The sequence below is a fragment of the Tinamus guttatus genome, unplaced genomic scaffold (assembly GCF_059628265.1).
Source record: "Tinamus guttatus ecotype Peru unplaced genomic scaffold, ASM5962826v1 Tinamus_guttatus_pri_ptg000620l, whole genome shotgun sequence".
Lineage (NCBI taxonomy): Eukaryota > Metazoa > Chordata > Aves > Tinamiformes > Tinamidae > Tinamus > Tinamus guttatus.
Window position 1 is genome coordinate 262,432 of NW_028289154.1, and position 27,096 is coordinate 289,527.

The window sequence follows — 27,096 nt, forward strand, 5'->3', positions numbered from 1 at the left end:
CTTTGCCTTTTCCTCACCTCCAATTCCTTTAAGGCTAAATGAATGCAATCATACATGGAGGGAACCAAGCCTATGAGGAAATCGTACTGAACCAAGCCTAAGGAAGTCAGTGCGGCATGGCAAAATGGCCTCCAAGGAAATAATGACTATCCCTTCACATCTTCCTCCACTTTCTTCCTCTAAAGCTGCCTGAAGGAAATGGTACTCTGATTTGAATGAAAATTCACCCAGGAGGAGTATAATGCCCTCGGACTATTTATCCTTAGGTTAAGTTCTGTGTTCAGAGCAGGTTCTGAACACAGGTTCTGACCCACATGGCTTCTGTCTACTCAGTGATCCTCAGAAAAGCCTGATGGCCAAAACTAATTTAACCTGAGCCATACAAATAGAGAAAAAGTGCAAAATTTGGGGTTGTTTATGCTTAGCCTGATATTTTCTCTCTTTCCAGGTTTTTCTGGAATCCTTCTACCTGCTCTATCATTTGCAGCAGCAACTTCAATATTTAGGATATTGGACATATGAAAAGGATGCATTTCAAGACAGAGCAGCTTGCTCCTTTGAGGTTTAAAAACACATTTTTGAGCATGCTTGTACAATGCTGCAATGTTGCCCAGCAACTGGCAGGCAGAGACCTAGCAGCACAGCCAGCAAATGAAAAGAAGTTCTGCAGATCTCAACTAGGTGAGGAGAAGCTTTCCCCACGCCCCAGCTGATACAGCCGCAGCTTGCTTGCCTTCCTTTCTGCTTAAATCCTTCCAGTATGGCCTCACTTGTCACCAAACATGTATTTCTAATGGGCTCAGAGAAGCCCTTTCTTAGGGAGATTCTTAGTTTGCTTTCGCTTAGGAGGAGGATGCTCTAAATCATTTGCTGTTCATGGGGACCTACCCTCAGCCAGGATGTTCCTCCAGGACACCGATCTTCAGACCTTTGCTAGCCAAGCCCTACACCCAGTAGAGGGAACAGGATGCAGTCCTCTGACTAGCATGCCTATGAAGTTCCATTCTCTGTCAGGGAGAGTGTTGCCCTCAAAAGTATCTAGAGCATAGGCATGAACCATAGCCATTATTCCATAATGCAGTAAAGGGAAAAGAGTGAGAAATATCAGGTGATTTACCACTTGATTGTATAGGGACCACTCCAAAGGTCCACTAAGCCAAAAAAATCACTCTTTGACAGGGACCATCAAGAGCTGATGCAAGGCACCTGAGAGGAGCATGACCTGTCCACAAGGATCGGTCTCCTTACTTGTCCTTCAGCAGTTACCTGCAAGACAGTTATCAAGGACACTGCAGAGAGTGGATTTGGGAAACCTCTAATAACACTGGTCCAGAAAACTGAGAGATCTAAAACCACGGAGACATCTCTGCCTTTACACACTGAATGCTACTCATTGTGAACCACTGTGAGAAGGAACAGCAGAGAGAGAGAACAGGCACAGCACTTAACAGCAGCGAAATGATAGGCTGCATTTGGTCAAGACTTTCAAAGGAAACAAGCACCAGTTGAAAAGCTTTTATTTTGCTCTCAGGCAGTTACCTGAAGTGATACAGGACAGGAAACTTTCACTCTATTCTCACCAAAATACAATAGAAAATTCATTCCTTTCTAACTTCGTCATCTCCTGTCTCTTGCTTTTTCCTATCTATGATATAACATTTTTTTCCCACCAGACAACATGACTGAACAACTCAAGTATCACAAAGCTTGTAACCTTGGCAAACCCCTACAAAATTCTATTTATGATGGAGAAAGAAATCATTAAACTAATCTATCTTCCTTTCATGTTCCCTCACTGCCAGATCCAAAACTCTGCTCCTTGTTTACAATTTCAAAAAGATGATCTTCTGGGATTCTTTTACTGTATGATTTGATTCAAAACATACACATTTTTGCCTAATTGGAAATGGACAGATAGTATTATTTTCTGACCCCTAAGCACAGACCAAATTCTAAGGTATGTGCTTCCACTGCCTTTAATGAGATACTTCAAGAGCTGAACACCTTGTTCAGCTCTCTTGAACACAGATGGAGATAGCAGACAGTTGTCAGGGAGACCTAGCAAACTCTTTGTACAGTGTGCTTTCACTGATACTATTTTCTAGCAAACCTCCACAGCTGAGGATGACAACCGACTTCAGCAGTTCCATTTTGGGGGACAAAACAGGTCGGCATGGTGACTCAAGTCTGGAGTGCAAGCTCTGAGATCGTGGTGGAGATCTTACTCCCCAGTATGTTTCCTCCTGTGCTGCCAAACAAATCCGTTTTTCTCAGAGTAGAGGGGATTTTTCTGGATCCAGGCTGCAAGGTTATGGCTGCTTTCCCTTAGTTTCTCCCTGCTGTGACTGTATTTTGGAATGGTTGAAAGGAGCCTGATAATCAAAAATCACTCCTCCAGTTCTGAAATGTCATGATTTTTGTATTTTCTTACAGGCAGAATTTAATAGCACATAAAAATATTATCTACAAGTTTATTATAAGATTCCATATAAGATTACTAGCAACCATACTAATGATAAATATGCACAATTTCTATCAATGGTTGCCTAAAAGAATCATACAGATCACAACAAATCAGGACTTTTTAGATCAAAAATTATACATATAACCTCTTCATTTAGCTCACTGTTGATTACTTTTTACACACATAAATGTTACATGTAATTTTAATGACTAGATGTTATTTTTCATGCATTATACTTTAGATAGATCATAAAATATTTTGTCCCTTTGTGACACTATGAGTTTCCCCTTTTTCCTTACAAAATTCAACTCTTATTTTACAATCCTCAGCAAGATCAAATATCATGTTCTCTCAAGACTCCATTAGCCTTGTGAACCCTTCCACATATATCAGAAGAGTTACACAGGGCTGCGGAATAGACAAACAAGATCATTTACAAATAAAACAGCATTAGTTTCAATCATGAATTAATAATGGAAACCTTGACTCTTTTACCTTCACTGCCACCAAGATCTTGTCCTGCTCGGGACAGAGGTTATAGCATTCAGCCAGAAAGACTTTCCCAAAGGCTCCTTCTCCCAGTTCTCTTTTAAGAACGATATTGTGGCGCTTGATGTGCTGAACAACTGTGAATAGAACACAAAATGGAGGTCAGAACTGAATGGCAGGGCCACGATGGGAAGAAGTCCATGCTGGCAGCCACAGGGAGACAGGATGGCCTGCCCAGTGCTGTGTGTAACAAGGAAAGAACACATCACCTATAAGAGCTTTGTCCAAAAAGAATGTGTTAAAATACATTTGTAGCTGGAGTGCAGCACATTTGCCGTATAAGAAAAAATGGACTTAGGAGTCAGCTGAGAAGAAGCTATTTATCATCATGCTTGGAAGAGTGCTGAAGCATACATAAAAGTGAACACTGTTTTTTTTAAGCCAGGAAGACAATCAGAAAACAAAACAAACCTTTCTCATATCCCTTCTATTTTTGTTTTTCCAACAATAGCTGAATACTCTAAGGCAAAGCCAAATTTCTTTGGAAGGAATAAAGTCTTAAAATTAGCATAATCCAAGAAAATAATGTGCCCTCTGTTAATTAAATCCAACTTATTCTCTGGTACTCTTAACAGATACTTATGCTGCTTTAAACTGCTGCTGTCTCTCTCAGTGCTATACTACAGCTATAAAAATATCATTTCACAAACATGATTTACAGCATTGCTCTAAGTAAAAGAAATAAAAGACGGACAAAGGTTTTAGGCAGTGTAGTGGACACAGCCTTAGCTGGACTGGTGCCCAGAAGCAATTGGTCATTACAGTCCTCCAGCTTTTTTGTTCGTCTCTTTTTATATTTCCCTTTTGGTGCAAGTTTCCATTAGAATATTTAATATTTTAAAATCCTGAACCAAATTGTGTAAAATACACTATCAATTTTATAATGTTCTAGCTACATAAAGCAGCTGCAAGGTCAGTTTAAATGGCCAGCTGAACAGGGTTTATAGCTTGTGTTACTGAAACTGTACAAAATAGCCAATGTCTGCTGATGAACTTGACCTACGTGTATTTGGCAGCTTTTGCAAATGCTAAAATTGAACCCTGCCAGGACACAACCCACTAGCAATTTAATTGCTAAATCCAGTGAAGTAAATAGGTTAAATGGGCATCAAAGAGCTTCTTCAGGGGCATGAATCTCACCTCAGCAATGAAACCGGTGGGACTAATGCTGAACCCCTGAGGAGGGAGAACTGAGGTTTGGGATATATTTTGGATATATTTTGCTGTTGACCAGCCTCTCACTTTGACCATACCTTCCAAACTGGCCATTTATCTGCCTGAAGACTACTAAAGACATCATTACTCCAGGAGCACTACTATTAAGAGTAGTGGAAAAAATGACACAGCCTCCCCCTTACCATCAGCAACATCTGGAGAAAGGGACCGTGATTAAGGAAAGGAAAATACCTATGTTCCACACTGGAAGTGTCTGAAGGTGCAGTGCATTTCTTAGTCATATATGTAATAATAACATGCATGCATGAAATGCACCATCCCAGTATTCTCACTATTCATCCCAACACAGTTTTGCTCCAACAGTGCATTGGGCACAGCCAGAGCAGCTGGGATTTCACCCACTCCACACAGCATCCAGCCCCTCAGGAAGAATGCTAAGGAAAAATGGCTCTTGAACATGTGCCTAGCCCACAGAAACCTGTTTCTGCCAGTGCTGTAGTAGCAGGGTGAAGTAATTATGAAAATGATGCTACCATTTCATCCTAGCATGACAGGTCTCCCACCAAAACTGAGAGGACACACTTTCAAGTAATAGCCAAGAATATATTAAATCAGAACAGTTTTTAATTCTCAACAAATTCTGGTCTAGTATAACATAAAGTTTTATTGTGATGATAATTTTTATGCATGTATGTGTGCATATACACACACAGACATGCACACATTTTTGGCAAGCTTTTCAAGTACTAAGCAACTTCCTACAGTCAGTAAGAATATACTCTTTATTTCACTTTGCTTCTCAGTATTGTGCTTTCAAATAAACCGTAAAATACAATTAGCATGAGATAGGCCTGAACCAAAACACACCTTTTCCTCACAGATGCCTATTAAATAGCTTACTTCAACTCTACTAAAATATGTAACAAAATAAGTATCAAGCATGTCTTGAAGCATGACATACACAGAAAAACATACACATACGGGGTATGTGTATCTATCTCAAACACAATTCAAGAAGAGGATCTGGAACAATTATTTCCTCCTCATCAACTCAAGTCTTGCAGTTCATAGGAGGCCTGAAATTTGCCTCATTGTGCAGAATCACACAGAAATTGCTCTGCTTTCCTTCAGTTTTTTTCTAACTGAAACTCACAGGAAATAATTGAGAAAACAGCCCCCAATACTAAGAGGTCTTCAATTATAGCTGAAGATCCAGGGACTTCTTTTTTTAATATAAGTTATTCAAAAGTCTTTGGTTGATTATAGTTTTACAACTATTTCCTTTGCTTGCTTGAGAAAAGTGAAATGATTTGACAGACTGTAATTATACCTGGTTATTCGAAGGAAACCCAGCCATGGCCACGCCAGTGCACTGAAGAGGCAGGAGATGGAAACTCTCTCAGCTACTACTACTCAGTTAAACTGTCCTTCAGTCCTATCTCTTTGGACATTTCTTACTTTCCCAGTACTTCCCCAATATCACTACAATACTGTCTCATCTCCTTACATAAAGAGAAGCATGGCTGAGACCCACATGAACATGTCAACACTGTAAAATACCCATAAAATCAGTTAACTTTTCTTAGGCAGACAGCATGGCTGTGGTGCTGTCCTACTGGGCTTAGCAGCAAAACTCCACTTCAGCATAAGTTGAGTTCAATTTTGTCCTTTTTAATACCACCAAAGAGCTGGTGATAAACATAATCACCTCTTAAATTCTGGTTAGATCCTCTCCATTTTGAGAATACAACAGCACTGATGTTGGCCCTAATGGTAAAGGGACTTTATTATCAAGTTCCTGGAGGACTTCACAAACAATGGAGAATAAAAAGAAATAAGAAACATCAAATACTTCTGTGCAGTACACTTGTATCTGCTGCAAAATGCTCTTATGTAAGTAAACCAAGCATTCAAATAAACAAACTGTTCATACCAGACTGTCAAATGCAAAACATAGCAAGCTAGAGATCTGCACAGAATATGTTTGCAGGTCATTTTGCTGTATCAGCATCCCTGTTATCTTTCAATGTGAAACTGAGGTATTATAAACAAATAAATAAATAATGGCAGTAAATGTGACTAAGTGGGCACAGATTAACAATAAGAACAATATAAGTAAATCAAACACATATGACAGAAATATGAGCTAAGGCAAAAATCCATTTAGCGCACATAGGACCCCAGTCATAATGGCCCTGTCTTTGAGAGAAGGGAGATTCCAGCAGGAGATACACTAAAAAAATGAAGTCAAAATCTGCTTTCAGTTAATATCAGGATAAGGCAATTATCTCTGTTAAAGTCCAAAAGATTATCTGGATTTACACTGAAGAAACAAAGCAGAATTTGACCAAGGAGGTAGTATGATTGTATTGCCAAAGAGAAGCTCTCACAAGATAGTCTCAAGAGGCAAAGATACACAAACATTCAAAGGATGGTTAGATATCTTCCTCTTTTTGGCTCAGAGTGATACTTGCTTTTGAGCTGCCAGTTAGGCTTTCAAAAATCATGTCATCGCTGGTTCACAGTCTTTGTTTGATTACTGCAACAAATATATATGAGCTAAACTGAGTTGAAATACTTCAGCAAAAATTAAAACACAAAATATGAAGCAAAAATGAACAAAGTAAGCAAGGATAAATGCTGAAAAGAACCTGCAGGGTCAAGCTATATCCATGAGAGCTGTGCCTGTAAAACTAGCAGGCTCCTATGGTTAGCTGTAGGAAATGGCTGGCCACAGAAAACAAAACTGCAGAAAAGGGCTCTCTTCTCCTCTCAAGATCCCACAGACCTCCCACCAACAGAGCTGGCTTTCTTCTAGGTATTTCATTCACTAACATGCAGCAAGTCGTATTTTAAATGACTCAGCAAGGCCTTAATTTGCTTACTCTTCCTAGGTAACCTACCTTTGACCGTGAGGCTGAATGGAGATCACAGCACTTTCGGAAGTGGATCCCACCAAAACGAACAGCACAGGAATATTTCATCATACTGAACTCACTGTGTTGGATGTGACTGGCTTCAGTTTATGTGCTTAAATAACAAGTGAAATGTGGTGGAAGAATCAAATGATTTTTCCTTGGTCATGAAAAATAGGGCTGAGCATTTTACCACCACAAGTGACCGTTAGATCATCTAATCTGACCTTTGCTCCCTTTGGAGCACTGAATTGAGTGAATTGATTTGTGTTTGGTGGAAGGGGGTTGTGCTGGTCTTGATTTGAAAGTTTGAGCTTTCCTGGGTATACTATTTAATTCTTTAATAATAAAAATGCAAGGATTTTTTTTTTCAGCTTCTCTAGCTTTCACCTCCTTCTCATGTTTTTTTAAGAAACATTCTCTGCTACTAGCTTAAACATCCTTTTCAGATCTCATAGTTTTTTTCATTATGAACACATTGATATATAACACCAAGACTGCTGTTGCCTGTCTTGGTAAAGCAGAGGGAGGGAAGTTCCTCCCTGGCAGCGATTTTCTCCAGTTCACCAGTCAGTTCACCATGGCTCTTCTCTGAACAGATTATCAACATCTTTTTAAGAACATAGTTTTCACAAGTGCAAGCCACATTCTTGTGTCACTGTCCATAAGGCTGTGACACAGAGATAAAATCAGCTTCCTACTTCCTTGTACATGCAAAGATCACACTAGTTTTTTTAAAGCTAGGTTTCCTACAGAGCATGAAAATTATGCAATTATGTGATGTGCATGTGTTTGTCTCATCTTGAACAGCTCATCCAATTAATATATTTCAAGGGCTAGACATTTAAGTTGTGTCTCCATATACCTTATGAAAACAGCAGAACAGAGCAGGGAGCTCTCTTTATGGAGAGTCTGCCACTTATCCCTTTACAATATTCATTACTTCTTACTCCATTTTATGTAGTGTTATTGTTGTTTAATTCTTACAGTGCAGCAGTGACACATTCCCAGGCAAGTCAGATGCTCAGCTGTAGGTGCAGAAACCTACACAGAATCATGTATGTTTTCATGTACAGAAGCCACACTGCAAGTAACTTAGATCTCCTTAAACGCACGAACATAAGTCTACAGATTACCTGCAATACAGATAATCTACTCACCATCAGAGGTGGCAGTTCAGCGTATAGAAAACTGAATGTAGAGGAACTACAGAAGAAATACCATGTCAAACAGCTACATAGGGGAGCCCCATCACATTACCTGTACAAATACGGCTTCTGAAATGGTTTCAAATACAGATATGGCTCTTTTTCTTCTTCTCTTTTTTTCTAAATAGAAACTGTAGAAAAGAGATTGTCCCTTGTTGCCCATTATGACCTGCCTGATATTTCATAACCATCAGATCACAAGCGGTGTTGGGGAGACGCTTGATGAGTAAGATAAAGAATGCTCTTCTGCGGGCCTTGGTCTTCCTGGAAGAAGAACTGGAGACACTTACGAGAAGCAAACTTGCACGCATTCACAAGAATGGCATTTTCATGCTGTCAGGAACAACATCTAGTGATAAATCTCATAAAACTATGATTATTGTGACTTAACCTTTCAATTGCTTCATTTACTACTTAACTCCTCCCATGACCTGTTTTTGAAACCCCAAACTTTCCACAGCCTTAACTGAGAATTGGGCTTTCCTCCATGCGGTAGTGCAGCAGCTCCTGGGAGGACGCCTGGATGAGAGCCCTTTGTTCCTCCTTGTGGCAGTGCCACAGCTCTTGGCTGTGAGGTAGTGGAGTGTCACCTCTCTGGAGGTGTTTGCTGTCTCTTAGATTTTATATTTGACTTCTGATGAGGGGCCTTATCTCACTCCTTTGATAGAGTAAGCTGTTTTGCTAGGATCCTTTCACTTTGATAACATTGCTGTGCTCTGTTAGATTCTTATAATGAAACAAGAACTATCTTACGATAACTAACAAAAACTATTTTCTAATAACTATACTATCATTGTGTTAAATACATGAGCCTTATAAGCCAATTTCATCCTTCATGAAATCAAGAATACCAAAGTTTATATACTTTTTCTAGGCATGAATGTCTCATATATGAAAACCAGGAGGTATGCAAGAACCCCAAAGCTTTAGTAAACTGAAAATGTTTAGAGTTCATTAAATATAGTTATATTAATACAGCATATTAAATATTAGGATATAACAGAGTTACTAAAAGCCAAATTTGGCTCACTATGTACAGAATAAATAATAGCTATTATTCAGTATTTTTTTTTACCCTTTGCCACTTACAGCCTACTGACAGCTTTCCAGCAGAGCAAAGTAAGCAAGCTCTAAGAAAAAAAACTGTGCTGCGTTTTTGACCACCTTTTGCCTTTGCAGATAAATATCTGCAAGTTAGATGGAGACAATGATTTCACCACAACCAGCCTCTTTTTAGATCAGGAAATTCTTTCTTTCAGCGTGATACTAATCTTTAGGGATCTTCTGAGTAGCAGAAACAGAAGCACTCAACAAAGGATGGGGAAGTACCATGTAGCATATCTCATACGGTAGATGCTTGCAGGGTAGAAGGGCTAATAAACATTCTGTCTTCAAAGTATTAACTCTTTTCTTCCTTTGTTTCGAGAAACACACATAGACTTGAAAGCATCGCAGGCTCGCAGGTGGAGAAGCGGGACAATCCCAGATGAGCAGCAGCATTTGACAGCAGCATTATACATTTAGTGACTAATCCATATTAAAGTCTGGCATAAATGTGTCTAAAGGGAAAATTCAAAGAAGATCACCCTGTTTCTGAGGTGGCTTTTTCTGATTTCAGTTTTAAAAGGAAAAGGAAATTATTTTGTCCGTCTACGTGAAAGAGGACAAAAGGCTGTTAGTTTGACCCTTCAAGGGGACTTCCAAAGGAAATTTCAAAATTAAACACACTTTTGAAGGAGTACAGCATGTGTTTAGCTTACAGTCCAAAAATCTGTCCTTGTATATAAGGTTAAGTACATACATAATTTTCATCTTTTGCTGAACTATTGCAGATGATTCTGCTGTGCTGGATGCCCTGTCTGCTTGCAGCTAGCTGTGCATGGAAGGAAGTGAAAACAACAGAAGAGGTATCACAGGAGCATGACAGAATTCAATCACTTAAAGCACACATAAGATATATCACTCTTCTTCCAACGATTCTTGTCCTGCTACAGAATACTTCTTACAGTTTTGACTGACAGCACTATTTTGCACAGCTTTCTACTAGCAAGCTGAATCTTATTCAGGCCAAGTTTTTCTTGAGCTAATAGAAGTAGACTCCTCTTCTTGTGGAGGATTCAGTTTTAAACTGCTTCTTTAAGCGGACAGAGGTAAAGCTCTGTGACTGCTTGGTTACTTCTCTGACAATTCTATACACACCTCCCCTTTTTACTGGATTTTGCTGTAAGCAGCAGTCACAAATAAATAACAGTGACAGTTTTAAACAAGAAGCTGGGTGGATTCTCCCAGAAGAGGGGCCACAAAAATTGTCTGAAGACAATAAGCATGGGAAATCAACAGAAGAAGAAAACTCCCTCACCCTTTGATCAGGGTCCTTCGTGAGAAATATAATAATAAGGAAAGAGAGAAAACTCTTCACTCAGCCTGTGCACAGATGAGAGCTTCTCTTTGTCCTCCTTCTCCATAAGGAGATGGAGGAGGGGTTAGCACTAGCTTTTAAACTGACAGAAAAACAAACAAAACAACAACAACAAAAAACAAACAAACAAACAAACAAAAACCCAACAACACATGAGAGGGAAGAGATGAGTAGAACTATAGCTAAAGGTATTAGGACCAAGAAAAGAGGAAAAGTCTCTTACAGAAGTCCTGTCCTTCCATGGTTCTGCATCATCCCAGCTGTTATTTTAATTTGCTCTCATTGACGGCTGCTATACCTCTTTGCAAGGGCAGGCCAATTACAAAGTCTTATGTGCCTGCCAAAGGCAGCTGCAACTGGCAGCATATACATACGAAGTACACCCACAAGACAGGTCTTCACTCTGGGCTGCGCTAACTATCTCTTCTGCAACCACAAAGTGGCCAAGAGATTACAACATTGTAATAGCTTCACACAAAAACACAGGATCTCACCCCCATAGCTCTTGCATACAGGTCATCCAAATGAAGCCAGGAAATTTGCAAAATGGAACATGCTGAGGGATTTACAGAATCAGATCCTCAAAAACTGCAAGGAGAAGATCACTTTGCTTATGTGTTGTTCCATGTGCACTGGTAACGATCCTTCCCCATTTCCATATGAATGCTGCACATGATTAATTTTTCAAGTCAAAAAAAGTCCACCTGTGGTAGATCACATCACCTTCTCTACTGACCCGTCTCTTCAGTTTTGTTCCCATTGAAGCATTAAGACTGTAAAGCAAGAGTTAGTTGTATGGCAACAATGCACTCAGTCTATGTGCGAAGGTCATGAGGTTACTTCAATTTAGGTGACCTCTTGTCACTTTGCAGGGTCTGAAAACTTCCTCAGATCCTTGGGATAGATGGGAATGAGATTGTGGCATGCCTCTTACATTAAGCCTTGCTTAAATAAACAATGCGTCTTGGAACTACCCTTTAAATTACCTTGACCTATAGCCTATCAGGATTTGAAAACACTTCAAATCCTTTTCCAAGAGCAGCAGGATAGTTGTCTGTGGTCTGTAATTGTCTGGAGAGAAAATCCAACCTCTCCAAAAATAAAGCGAGAGGAGAAAAATTGTAGCTTGATACTAGGAACTGCAGGACATTCCCAAATTCTTTTCCTTGCAAAAAATGTTACACATATTCTCTTCTCTTCTCTTGGATTTACATATATTTACGTGTAAGACTAACTGATCCAGCAGACCATGTAAGAAAACTGTCACTCATTTGAGCTCCGGATTGTGTTATTTTTCAGTTAAAATGATATTTTTCTGCATTTCAGACCATTAAGAAGGAGGCTCCATTCTTTGTTATTTTATATTCCTTTGGTACTACGTACAGAGAATTTTGAAGGCATTATTATTATTGGACTTATTTTTGGCCACTGGCATTTTACTGACACTGTGGTGTGGTTTCTACAATGTAACATGGTAGCAAAGTCAAAGACTTAGAAGGTTACTCTAAAGCTGTATGCCTATCAAGTTATCATCTTTTAGATAATTCCTTTGAATTATTAATTAATTTTGTTCCTTTTAATTCATCAGGTCCCAACATGATACAAAATCAGGCATACAAATTAAAGCAACTATTCCACCAGAATGAAAAAAAAAAAAAGAAAATGGAAAAGCTTTTGCAATCATGCTGCTTGTACCTCTCACACATTTTGAGTCCTTCGGCCAAGGTCAGAGCTGTCTGACATGGGAGCAGAGGTGCCTGCTGCACCGAGCACCTTGCACATGGTATTCCCACCCTGGGGCTGCTTGTCTGGTGGCACCAACCAGCTGCTCAGCATGGAGCCCGTGTGTCTAGCCTGCGAGACGAACACAGGCACTCAGGGCACATAAAGCAGGAGCAGAGGGTGCCTCAGCTCCACGGCAGCCACCAGAAAACCCAGCCATGGAGGTGGGGTTGCTGGTCTACAACATGGCCTTCAGACAGTTCCTTGAAAAGACAGTTGTTTGTAAATTCTCACTGACAAGTAGAAATCCCCTCCCGCACATCAATAAAACTTTTATTTTAAAGAGAGAGGACACACATGCAGGAAGCAAAAGTTGACTATATGATACACAAGCAACTAATGGAAAACAATGCCCCATGCTCCTTTCACGTAGTGACAGTTTCCTATGGGCTCCAGCGTGATAATGAACTGTTGGAGCCACAGGATCAACAGTGACAACACAACCAAGCAACTGATAAACAGGACCTTTGAATCCATGGCCCAGGATGAGGCTGAGGACAAGTTCAGGCTCTGCCATTATGCTTTCAGCGCCTAAAAGAATCTTGTTTTCCAGTTGGTAATTAGCGTGTGCTGATCCAAGCACGTGTCACTAAGGAACAGGAGCTGCCCAAACGCGGCACAATGCATAGAAGCTTACTGGGCTGATTTATCACACTATAATGAACTCAGTTGCAGACTTTTGAGGCATGGGAATGAAATACAGAAAGAGGGAGAAAAAAGGAGGAAAGGGAGGAAGAGAGAGCATTGAACATTTTGTTCCAGTCAGCTTCCAAGAAAGAGAAAAGCACTAGGAGAGACGTGACTGAAAGATGCCCTCCCACAGTCCTCAGGCTGGAGAATGGGCCGCTGGGCAGATGTCTGAGACATATATTCCCAAAACACACAGGCCCAGCCTCTGCAGAGCCCTCCCTGAGCAACAGCACACACGCAGCAAACAAGAAGAACAGCAGAAATGGCTCAACGAACTTTATTCAGTATCTGACATACCATGTCAGTATAATGAACATGACCTAAAGAGGAGGATTACATTCATAAGTGGGCTGAGTTACCAGCTCTGACCAATTAGTACCAGTTAATTTTATGGTGATAGTGAGTACACGTGTATTATATTCTATAAAAGCTTAATAGATGTCACCATAAATCACAGCCAACTTTCTTCCCTGTGCTCTTTATTACTGGAAAGTACTTAACAGTTGAATCTTCTGCCATAGTTGTTGTAGCCTGAAGTCAATGCAAATATAACTTGGGGAGGGGAAGGTCTCTTCATGAAACCAAAAATAAATGGGCCAGAAAAGTTCTTTTCTTGTCTAGCATCTAAGTAAGTGACTTGCTTTTAAAAAAATGCATCTTTTTTGTTGCTGTTGTTGTTGTAGATATTGATTGCACATCATGGTATTACAGCACAGAATAAATCAACTATAGTCTGTAAAGCACAAAGACACATAAAATGTAGACTTACTATCCCATTCCTTATGAAGTTTCAGGTCCTCACACAGAGCAATAAATACCAGCTGCCTCCACTTTCATTTACTTGAACACTGTTTTGTGAAGCAATAACAACAGCTGCTACATTGACCAGTCTTAATACACCACATGCTTTTCAGTAAATACTAAAATTACCATAAATTTTATTATTACCAGAAAATAGCTGGATTTTTGTCTCAAGTTGCTTGGAAGTGGCATTTGCAGCTAAGAAAGAGGGTATTGCTCACGTATACACTCCATACTAAACTAAAACACAGCATGAGACAAAGTGTGAGCCCTTGTTAGGCCCTACAAAGTATCACCACAGTAGATTAACATAACATTTTGAAAGCAACATGGATTAGCTGTTGTCTCCTGCAAATATAACCATCAGCAAAAGGGTGAGTAAGGACTTGGTTTAGGAAGGACCAGTCTGAAGCCAGTTATGGAGCTGGGAGGCTAGTGTGATAATCCCACATCCACAAAAGGCAGAAGTTCCCAGAACCACTGCATTTCTACTCTGCCTTCCAGACAGAGGTTAAGGAGAGGTGCGTGGGTCAGATACTAACATAATTATTTAGAAACCATTTCCAAGATTTATTGGGTAGTTTTTGCAATGTTTTCCCACACACAACTCTTATAATTAATTTAAGGTACATATGCCTTTCAGCACCATTGCTTCTGTCACATCTATTCTTCCCCTACTATAATATTTCCTTGGTTATGACAAGAGTAATTCAGCCACATGTTCCAAAAGTATGTTGTGCTCTAACTGCAAAAAGTAACCATTAGTGATTTGAATTTTCCCTTACAGATAAACTACACAGAGGCAACATCATTTACTTCTGAAAGCTAGACAGAGACACATACAAAACTGGAAAGTGATTTGGCATCAGGTTTTGACCAACAACTCTTATGAAGCTTTAGTTCTGTGGATTCTTTCATCGCTGTTTTCCAATCTGCAAAATAAAGGTGCTACAATACTACAAAATAGCTATGTCATAAGCAAATAGCGTTTTTATTAGAGATTAATTATTTTGTATTTGCATGGTGTCACCAAGCTATAAAGTGTAGGTCTTATAATTAGTTCTTTTCTTTTTATATATATAGATATAGATATAAATATATATTGTTTTGAAACAATAGTCCAAACTCTATCTTGCCATCACTTTCTTACCTTAAAATCTGAAGGGAAAATTCCTAAAGCATCATTTTTTTCTGCAAAAAATACTGTCCTTTTTACAAATATCTGATTCTAGATTCTGATGTCTTTTAAAATTCAAGTGCATTAAAACACAGTCATATATAAGAACAACTGGGGAAAAACACATATCTAGAAAAAAAGAATTCCTCTTTCTTCAGTGTTATGTTGTATGCCATGAAAATAATCCTGCTCTCACTCACAAAGTGTAAACAGGGAATAATTCCACCAAAATCAGTTATCACACTAGATTATCAGTCACAAAGACAAATGCCTGAGGAAGCAATTAAGAAATCCACAGTATCCTCTAATGAAAAAAAAAAAAAAAGGCTTGCATGGGACTAAAGAAAATATGTGAAATTCTGCTGTTTAGTTGACTGCCTTACATTGTTTACTAACTCCATTATACATGCTTATGATAGTTTACGATATTTTATGTACCATCCAGCATAGAAATAAGCAGGCTTCCAGAGATTACCATACCACAACTAAGGAGGCTTTTCTACCCTCCTTTTCACACCTTTGTAAATGTAAACAAACCAAGACTTCTGAACAGGAGGTTCTGGAATTAGTTTCTTTCATCCTGTGACAAAAGAAGGCATCAGGAACGTCAGTTGTTGTGGAACCTGGGAAAAGGTAAATTGGGCCCCAATGAGAGCTGTTCTAGCTAAGCATCTGAACAGGCTCACTGTTTTTTTTTTTTTCCTACAACTATTTGAGAATCTATTTTTAGATTATAACTAATCAAATTGTAAGTTAGTTACCAAAATGAGAGGCAGGTGGTCAGAGAACATGCATTTTCCCCCCAGCTGCACAAAAAGTGCTGCGATTTCACACACAGACAGTGCTGAGAGCCCTACTGAAGGACATCCATGGCCACTACTGCTCCAGATTGCAGCTCTGCAGTAGTCCAACATAACCTCCTCTAATCAGTGACAGGTTTGTCACTGACACTGAGGGAATCCAAAATGAGCTGTCTTACAAAAAGCGGTATATCTTGCCACAGAAATGCTATCTTCCTATTTGGCCAGGTTGTGAAGCTGAATGAGGAGGCAGTACGTAGGTAGGGTATGCACTACATGACACAGCTTTCCATCCAGTAGCTGGTATCTGCAGGGGAAGTGCTACAGTGAATTGCTGATGGGCTTGAATGGGACACGTGCGGGAGATTAAATATGGGCAGGGTGAAGAACTGCAAAGGAAGATGACTAAACTGTTCCAGCTCAACAGAAAGGGAATCTCCAGGACTCAGCTGATTAGTAGTTCTAATCAGATTTCCTCCTGTTTTTCTCACTTCAGCTTTTTACATCCTGTTAATCTAGATTTGTTCATCTTGAACAGCCTGTTACAGCTGCTCAGGAACAAGCCAAACATCTGCCCTGCAATGACTTCCCTTAGAGAGCTGATACGTTTCAATGTTTTGATTAAATGCTATTGCTAGTACAGTGAGAAGTTGTCCATATCCAAACCAATGTCACTGCCACTTGTTTCCACACCATGATTTTATTTTTTTGCCCTAGATCATCTTAGTTGAGGTAACGCTTAGGGAAAAAAAGACAGAAACTTTTGCTAGGTTACTTATCACTATGCCTTAGTGACTCAACTTTATTTTTGATGCCACATACTCCACAGCTACTAGCCTCTTGGAAATATTTCTGCGTCCCAATTAGCGATCCTACAGTTTTGAAAGCTTGAGATTTCTTATGGAAGTTTGCAGATATCACCCCCTCACCCACCCCTGCTATAGAATGACAATGCATGCCAGAACGCCAGCTCTGGACAAACTTTGGAGAGGTGGAAAGGTTACACAATTTTGCAATAAATTCATCATGATCAAGCATCACCAGTTAAAGCAATCACTCTCCTGGCCAAAGAAATCAGTAGGAAAAGGAAGACAAAACAAAACAAAACCACAAAACAAATCTTCGCTTTTCTGATGTCCTGTTGCATCAAAGCACAGGTTGCAACAAGCAGAGAAAGTATAATGTGCTTCAACGTCTTTTGCAGTTGCTATGGTACAGTTTCTTATGGAAAATTCCTTGTTCTGCGTGATGTTTTTCCTGCCTCATTTGGGATGGCAGAACCGTTCCTCGTGTCACCTGAGAAACCGGGCTGTCAGTTTCCACCTATTGGTGAGAGAGAAACCCATCAACAGCAGAACTCATCGGAAAATGCCTCGGGTTGACGTCTCTGCACTGGTGGACACCCTAGCACCTGGGAGGAGGAAGGATGGGTCAGGAATGGAGGGAGCACGTGGGTCCTCGGCTTTAGGGGCAGTCTCAGGTTTGCTGCACTACATGGGACGAGGTGTTTCATCTCTGGGATATCCTGCTTGTGCAAGGAGCCTGGGGACGGTAAAGCAATGCACACAGATAATAATAAATAATTGCATTGTTCTCCTTGCCTCTTAAGGAAAAAGATGAGGAGGGAAAACGACAGCATGATCACACAGTTGAGCAGCAAAAAGTGCTCAGCTCTCAGAGGAGAACTGCAATCTATCTTCTGCGTAGATTGCACCAAAGATTGTTAGGAACACAACATAAAAATGGTATTATGGCATTGCACTAGTGATACAAAGCAATTGGGGCTAAGGCACTTTCACTATGGGAATTTCTTTTATGGATTAGTTGGAACTAATCCCATTTTAATGTGACATTTTTCCTGCTGGAATGTTTTTCTTCCAATCAAAAAATAATTAGAGTCTACCACTTTTGATTCATTACAATACCACAGCATGACTTAAAAAACAAGATCAAAAAATGGGCTGTGTTAACATTTTAATGCAGTTGGATACCTTCTGTATTTCAGAATGCCAAAATTCCCATGGGCTCCCTATGGTGATGAGGAGAGCTTTTGACCTCTCTGAGGAAATGGGTTTTGAAAATAGCAAGTGCGTAAGTGCTTGAAAAGAGACTCCCTCACTAATGTCTATCATGAGAATGAACAGCATTCAGGATGTAACAATACAATTGCACTCCATGGGACAACTTTTCTGGTGGTGCCAGTATTTAAAGCTCCATTGACTTCAGTGGAGTTTCACCCTTTAATCCCAGAAGGTTTTGCATTAGTGAGATATCACTAGCAGTTAAATACAACCAGATTTCGCTTTTAGAAACCCTCCCCCTTCCAGATAAGTTCAACATGAAAAAAAAATGGAAACAGGTATAGTAATCAAAATGTTTCAAAATTTAAATATATAGAAGTCAGGATGTTCGCAATTTTGCTTCACACAGCACTGACTTTAGAGTAAACCAGCCAAAATATGACTGAAAAGATTTTAAGGTCTAAAATAAAGTTTCAAAAATTTGGCAGCAGGAAAAATGTTGAGTTTTCAATTACCATTCTGGCATTACCATTTCTTCTAAAATGAAGAATTCAATTCAACATGTCAAAGTTTGGAAAGCTTTTCATCGTGAAATGTTGCTCAAAAAAATTAAATTCAATTTTGAAGTATTTGCCCAAAATGAACATTTATTTTAAAATACTAATTCATTTTAATTTTATTGAAGATATATCCTCTGCCACTTCAGCATCTCAATTTGAAACTTGAGAGAAAATGAAGTGTTCTCAGTTTTAACTTACATTCTGATTTTAAAGCAAAAAGTAATTTGGAAATGCTGAAAATCTCCCATGGGGAGGAAAATTCTGATTTTGAACAGCTTTACTTCTGTGCATTTAAAACTTCAGCTATAAGCCTGCTTCAGGACAGAGTTTGGAGAGGGAGGAGTTACACTGAAGATGGAGTAATTCAGCAAATGCTGCCTTATGCCAATTGCACAGGGTGACTAAGACACTGGGATCCTACTTCCTTTCTCCCTCAGCATTACCATGTAGGAAGTACCTACCCAAGTTTATCAGCACACACAGCCTGGAATGACAGTCTCTCAGAGAAGACTGTGCAAGATATATGCTCACCAGTGCAGAGCTGCACTGATCATTTTTGCCTCAGTGCTACCCAGAAGCTACCAAATTTGGCCCCCAGGGAATTCATTTTTAAAAAGCATAAGCAAATGAAAAGGATGCTGTGAACAGAAATTAAAACTCAGCTTGAAGCACGGTAGAGTTGTAACCAGGATCTGAGGAAGTTAGAGAAGATCTTGAACCAAAACCTAAGATTTGCCTGTAGTTTACTTTTGATAAACTAAACATCCTTGATCTCAGGGCTGTGAGTTAAAAGCAAACTCATGTGAAAACAAAATCAAAGAAAGATTCTGTAATTTAACTCCTGTGGAACTCCTGTGGGGCTATTGGAAATACTCATTAATACACACAGCCTCTAGAGGAGATGTTTTTGCGCACAGCAGTTCATCTTGCAGTAGGGCCCATCATTTAAACTGTCATTGGCCACATCATCTTCATTAATGTTGCTGCTTTATGTTAATATCCCAAACGTAAAGAGAAGCTTGTGAATCTACTCCTCTACTTTTCTGCAACCAGTGCAAGTCATGGTATCTTTTAAATATTTTGTTCCTGTTATAACTGTGAAAGCTGCTTTTTAAATTCCCTTATTCCAGCACCTAGTAATTTTTCACTATGCATATTTCCAGCAGCAGAAGTAGCAGCAGGTGAGTGGTGGGGGGCATATAAATAAACAGCAGCCCAGAAGACCTTTTTGTTCTTTGCCTGTCTTGTAGTCTATTCATCCCTTCATTGTCCCCAAAGATCAGAGATTTTGTAATCACGACCATAATTAAGGATCATCGGGGATTTAAGAGGACTTGCCTCTTTAACATTTATAGAAGCAATAAACATCCTTTTAAAAGCTGTAATACCAAATCAACAAATGCTTAACGCTGAAGATAGGAGGTCCTGTCATGCCAACCCCCAATCCTCTAACTGTGGCCAGAGCTGAGATTCATCAAAAACTGACTAAAATTTCCTACATAACCCGGTGAGGATATTCAATTATCTGGCTGTCAGGATGAAATGCAGGAAAGAAGGAAAGCCCAACGAACACAACAGCCTAATGAAAGGCAATTAAAAAGCTCCTTAATCAAGCACTTCTGCTTTTAACAAGCCAGGTAATGTATCAAAAGCAAAGCCTCCTCTCCCAAATCCTTTTGCTCCCTGCATCCAAACCCTAATATCACACAGTCATGGAGAGAAAGCCCAGGTAGTAAGTTCAATTGCCTGCACTTCGAAACAGTAGAGCTGCAAATAATGCCTCGATTGGAGAAAATTACAATAAACCTCTCCTTTTGTGTTTCTTTTCTTTTATATCATTTTCCCTCCCCCATCCTCCCATCCTCGCCTTCCTTTTCTTTGTCTTGAGGAAGGAGGTTTGTACACATTATTGTCTCGTAGGGTGCTGCTTCTTACTGGAGACTTTTCAGGTTACTGCTGGAGTATGTGCAAGTCAACAACTTTTGTATTTTTCCTGTAGTTTCCCTATTGTCTGGCCATGATTTATCCATTTTATCTTTGTGATGTTGTTCCCGTTTCGTGCAGTCTAATCATTTTTATTAGTTATTGTGTCCAGGATTTTATATCTATGGTGGCAATTGCCCTGTGCAGAGAAGTAGTCACCCTTAACAACATACCTTCTGGCTTGAAGAACACCTACAGTTCACGGATCAGTGAACAGTTTCCCTGTTTGCAGCAATAGAGGTATTCCCTATAGCAAAGCCTGAGGCTGTACACTGAATTTTGTACATATGGAGCATCTGCTTTTTAAAGGTAACAAGCAAAATGCTAATGAGGCAACACTGCCATTCCTTTGTTCCTTAATCTGTAAGGTACTGTAAGACAGTACCACCTTAAGAAAATGAATGTATTAATATTCTTCTCATCTTTCCATTCACAGGTACAATGTGCACTTTTTTAGTCTTAACACTATTAATTAGGTATTTTTCCCTGACAGGTTGCTCCCTTTCACTGTATGTAGAGGAGGGAGAAGAAGCTTTTGTCTCCTATGACTCAAACCACCATCTTCTGTGGATCAAGCTGGGAATTAGCTGCCCAAGAGTTTGATTTTATTTATAGTTGCCTTACAGCTTGCACAACTTAAACAATAATCATCAAGAGCCTCAATAACTCAAGTGTACCAGCATACAAAACTGCTCAAGTCACACAGTGTTAAATGGCTCTGCAATTTATTTAAAAACAACAACACCAAGCCTAATTCTGAATAGTCTACTGCTAGAGACAAGCAAGGTGTGTCACTGATTTGGTTAAATAAGGCTTGTTACATTAAAGCATTAAAAAATACAATGCTAGTTTGTTTTGTTTGTTTGTTTCTGGAATGTATTCAAATAGGCTTTGGCCAATGGCTTTTTTAGCCTGATTACCCAGAGTGTTAAATTGCTGTGCAAAGCTTGAAGTTCAGATCAGCATTGACACAACTTAATAAGAAACTGCGAGCGTAAAGCAGTGCAGGGACAAGCTTGTGACTCCTAGCTTCAGAGGGTTTATACTGAATGTTGTAAATTAATTTTCCCTTTTCCTACTATAAAAGCTAGAACTTTTAGAAAATATCTAAACCCAGGTTTGTTATCCTTTCTTAGACGGCTTTTACTTTAAAATAATCATTGCTCTTTCTCAAAAATGAAAAGTCCCAGGACAGAGCTATCTGCAGGAATTTTGCTGTTAGTAATTCTGTGAATTTCTCTTGTTTTTCTGAGGGGGCTACATAAAAAGGCCCTCCGTAAGACAAGAAATACTGAGGTGGTTACTGTGATCCAGATTTTCTGTAGTCCACAGACATATTTTTTCAGCATAAGGCAGATGCCGTTCCTTCCCAAATGGTTCCCAGCACTGCCTCTGGCTAAAGTTAGGGAGCAATTACAGTCTCAGAAACACTTGAGATGGTTTAGCTAAGAAATAGTGTTGATTCTGACATACATATTTGTATACACCATACTGATAGAGAAAGGTCAGGCAGAGCACAGCAAAATGTTTCTTAAAGGCTTTTATGACATTTGGATGGGACAAGTGGTCTGATGAAGCCAAGAATTCTTCCTGGGTGGGCATGCTTTTGCAAAAATAGGCCTTTTTTATATAATGAAAAATGTCACATGCTGAGGCAGAGACTCCATCTCTAAGCTAGACCAAAACCATGAAAATTCTAAGTCTTCTCTGTATGTTTTTCTTCTGTTATTAAGTAAAACAAACACCTAGTGCTTTTCTATGTTTTTCCCATGGAAAGTGATGCTCATATTTCTGACATATATTCTGTTGATAAACACTAGGCAACATAGAAATGCGCTCTTCTGAGAGAGCAATGAATGCCCATGTGTTTTCTTCTAACCTGAAAGTATCCTATCCTGAGATAGGATAGGATAAGAAAATTTAGCAGTCCAAAATAATCTCTTACTGCAGTAAGATACAGACAGTTCTACATATACATACACATATAGGTGTATATATATTATTTATCATTGCACTGCAGATTTCTTTAACGCTACTGTTAAACAAAGGTCTGCATCATGAAGCATCATGAAGTCTTACTCAAAACATACAAAAATCAATGGTCTTGAAGGACTCCCACTGATTTTGATAGGAAACTAATTTTGGATCAGGTCCAGGTCCCTAGAGGGGCTATGACTGCAGAGAATGGTTGAAATTTTCTTCTTCTTTATTTCTGAAAGACATCCCTTATTTTGCACTGTTTTGCTTCCTTAGCCTGGCACCATTTCAGGATTCTCTAAAACGCTGCCATCAAAAGAAGTAAAGAGCAGCAATCTTGAAATGCAATACAACATTTTGATAGAAGTACAAAATCAAATTGCAGACAGCTCCAGCTTAGAAACATGCTGGGTCAGAATATGCAATGCAAAACACTTAGATGAGCTGAGGAGGAGTCACCTTCCAGGAAAATAAGGATCACTTACAATAGATGAATGCAGATCAATTTTCAGAAGGATTCACTAGATCTGCAAACAAAAGAAAATGCCTGAGTCTCTCCCTCCAGAAGCAAAACAGCTGAGTTTAGAGGAAAAGGAGACATGTTCTTTAAGAAGACGTATGTGAAATTTTGCCTCGAGTCCATTACCACATCCTCAAGGGGAGAACCATGCCTCATTGAGGAGGTGAAGCTGATGTCTCCTCCGAGGGTTGCCCATTAACTGAGTCTGCCCACCGAGTGGACCGAAAAGTCTTAGGAATCTCCTGGCTGCCAAAGGTCTCCAGCCTGTGGATCCAGCTTCCCCAATAGCATCTGGAGAACTGAAGTGACTTGAAATCGAAGGCAGATCTCACCCACACTCAGTCATGGGAGGGAAAGCAGGTTGGCTTTCTGCTTCCTCCACTCTGCTGCAGAAAGGCAGCAGGGTCATCTGGAGCTCAGACAGGTGCCAAAGCTGTTTCGCTCTGGGAGAACCCAATTCTGCACAGCAGCACCAAAGCCTCACCCTGTTTGTCAGGTTACTGTGACATTAAGCAACTCTGATTGTTCTGATGGCATCCATCATGCCAGTCCCACTGGCAGCCCTGCATGAGGATGCAGGATGGGATGACAACAGGCCCAGACAGGTCAGGTAGTGATGTGGGCCAGGATCTGTCCACCACACAAGTGAGCCACAAGTTGATGGCCTTTCAAATAGGTCCAACCCCTTTTTTCCTCATCTCACCAGGTTCGAAGTGTTTCAGACATGGGAAGATATTCATATGCTGCTCTTAATGTCAGGCTGGCTATTTCTCCTATACTAGAAAAAAACTGCAGATTTATTACATAGGGTTAACATCTGAAAAAGGACATAAATCTTTTGTGCCACAGTGTAAGCTAACCTCTAAGAGCTGGAAGATCTGGAAGACACATGGCACTTAAAGACTATTAGATACTTACTTGAAAAGTTTCTAATGTATACAGTACCAGACATTTTTATCTACCAAAAAAATTCTACTAAGACTCCGTGTGGCTATTTGTCCATTCCCAAACTGTCTAAATACACCATGTGAACAGCTGACAATTTACCATGATAACACAGCTCATCTTATTTTCATCTAATGACACATCACCTTTATGCCCTCCTCATGACAAAGAAATTTTGCAGACACACTGATCTCAAGCATGTTATGAGGCTCTGCTGGAAAGAGCAAGCTTGTATAACAGAGTGCTTTTGTTTGCTTACAGAGGATGGAGGACTGATCCTGTAAGCTTTCGTCTTGTGCATTACCACCGAAGAAGGAACTTTTCAAGCTTCCTCCCACAGTTCTGGTCAACGCATTTCTGTCTGGAGGCAATCCCATTGCTATTCCATTCTCAACAGCCTTTTGAGTGAAGATGGTAAAAACAGCAAAACAATTGCTTTTCTTCTGATGACAATAAAATGAGGACAAGACAAATCATGTCCTCTTGCACAAGTGGGAAGCCAATCAGTCATGTATTGTTCTTTCTTTACCAAATGCTGAGACTGAGATTTTTTGTTTCTTTTCCATTTGTTTCTCTCTGTTTTCTATTCCTCTCTGCTTTGTATGGGACATGTTCCCCATGGTGGGTACTGCTTTCGGTTATTCTTTTGTTTGTTGAAGCAGCTGCAGGCCTTCAAGGCTGTGGGCACCCAAAAATGATAGCACATACTTAAAAGACAGCCTAAGAAACAAAAACTAAACAAATCCTAATTAATACTCAGAAATAAGAAGAGTCGTGTGGGAGCCATGGTTTAATATCAGAAAAAAATCTAACTGGAACTGTCTTTCAAACAGATATTTATAATGGCAGTTCAAAATTCTGTCAAATCTGTACTCCCCTCAAAATGACATAAATTGGGGAACTGTTTGAAGTTATATTTGGTTTCTCACTATACTACTGTGGGAATAAATAATCACACATTGTAGACAGCTATCCAGTTTTTTTTTTACAGTACCCTGGGAAACCAAAAGAATGAGAGAAGAGAAACGGGGGTAGGAAGGCTCCTTTGTGAGGGGAGCTTCCCAGGTCCTTAACTCTGCTACTAACCCTCAGACACAGCTCAGTGCTGCTCAAGGCAATCCTCTTGGAAACCTAGAGCCTTTTTCCACCTTTTGACCCATATAATTACTGACTTTGAATAGTTTCCAGTAATCAAATTTTAAAGATAGCAAGGTACCTAAAGATGAAGAATCATTTACTGGAATTGTACCAAGTTCTAAGCTGATTAAAAGGCCAAATTCTATTGATTACAAACATTTACATTTCGAATCTGCTTACTGCTTTCCAGAAACCCAGTTAGTTGTTGATTTCACACTTTCAGCACCTGAATGTCTTTGAGATTCTCATTTCATATGCCTACCTGACATCTGAAAATTGAACATACATTCATATGATGCAGATTTTTTAAAAAAATGAGATTAGAAATTGAGATTTTTCAAGGGATTATTAGTATACTAGTTATGTAGAGATAAGAGATACACTGAAATTTAGAGAAACTAGACCATAACTAGACCATACACACTATATATTCTTCCTAAATGCAAGCAATCCCCTCACACAATGTGTTTTCCATTTAAATGTTTCTGTTTAATTACCCCCAAAAGCTAGTGGGTAGGTTGCTAGGCAAAGGTATTGTACGACTTTTCATCAACAGAACTTCAACAATTTCAGATCTTGTTGTAGGGTCTTGACTTCAGTCATTTGACACTTTTTTCCCCTGCAGGCACTTTGTACTTCAATCACAGTGATTCTCCAGCAATCTGCAAATAATAGCCTTCAATTATGGGCATTGATTGGCTAGAGATAAGATCTGGCCAGTGTTCACATCATGCCAGATCTGTATGTCTCATTACTTAATCCACACATTGGCCTTTGAAAAGTGATAACCTGTTCATCTATTGAAAGACCTGCTGAACACCTGTCCAAATGCTTGGAAATTCACACCAATCCTAGTGGCCTGGGAACTACTGAGCTGAAAGACTTAGTCACAGAATCGGAAAGCAGAGGTCCCTCCTGCTTCTTTGGAAGGCAGGGCAATGAGAGGTCCTAAAGCTTTTGTCCAGCAGAACAAAATAAAACTAGCTTAATGAGCCTCTCAGATTTTCCAAGAGGAAAAGCAAAGTGAAGTAAGAAAGAGAGGAAGACCATAAAGATATACTTTAGCGCTTGGGTTTTTATGTTAATTACTGACCGAAGCTCATTCCCGGAATTGTCTGTGTAATCATATTTTTAAAATGTGCCAAAAAATGCTGAGCTCTGGTATCCTATCATACAGAATATACATCTAAACTAAAACAGGGACATTAATTAAGCACTCTCCAGGGAGAAAAAAAGTAGTCCTATCATTTTGTCCCAACTGTGAGCAATGAGGAACCTGTGGAGAGATTTAATTAACAAGGCAGTGCTTGAAAAGTGATTTGCAGATGTAGAATAGCATACACTGTGTTATTTTCAGTGTTGACATAGCTTCAACGTTGCTACATTTTATTTGCTGCTGACCTCCCCTCTGGTCCGCATGCAGCCCCTTCATGCACACACACCCCATGAGCATGGGAGAGGAGACAGAGGAGACAGCTCTGCACATCACCTACCACCTCACATCTCATGGCCGTCCTGCACCAAGGGCTCTTCTTGTCCACGCCAAATTCTCCCAGAAACTGCCATCTAAATACCAACAGTCTTATTTCCTTATAGACAACTGACAGAAAGGGGTGTGAAAACATTAAACGCAGCTGAAAAACTCCATGGATACTGCTGCTGCTACAACAAACACCTTTATCAATGTTTATTATAGATAACCATATTCCTGATCTTTTTTTCCCATAGTTCAGCTTTGGGTAAGCTTGTGTTCAGAGCTAACTGCATTTTGCCAACTCACACTTTTTAATAATTATGCTATTACTTAGTGATGAACTCGAGAAAACAAGAAGCTGGATTGATTTATGAAGTTATTTTGGTTACAAGGTTATTTATTTTGGATTTTCTCTTACTTTAAGATTTATTGGATTTTTATGTGCCAGAAACAGGTCACGCTGTTGAATTAGTAATGTGCTGAAATGTAAAATTTAAA

At 39.5% G+C, this 27,096-nt stretch overlaps 1 protein-coding gene across 2 annotated transcripts in view; it reads right to left on the bottom strand.

Moving 5' to 3' along the window:
- The window catches only part of NTRK2 (neurotrophic receptor tyrosine kinase 2), a 184,191-nt gene that overhangs the window by 47,788 nt on the left and 109,307 nt on the right, over positions 1-27,096 (bottom strand). For both annotated transcript variants that reach the window (XM_088535244.1, XM_088535247.1), the window contains one exon: positions 2,960-3,090. In XM_088535244.1, the coding sequence (XP_088391370.1) occupies positions 2,960-3,090 (131 nt within the window). The remainder of the gene's footprint in view (positions 1-2,959; positions 3,091-27,096) is intronic.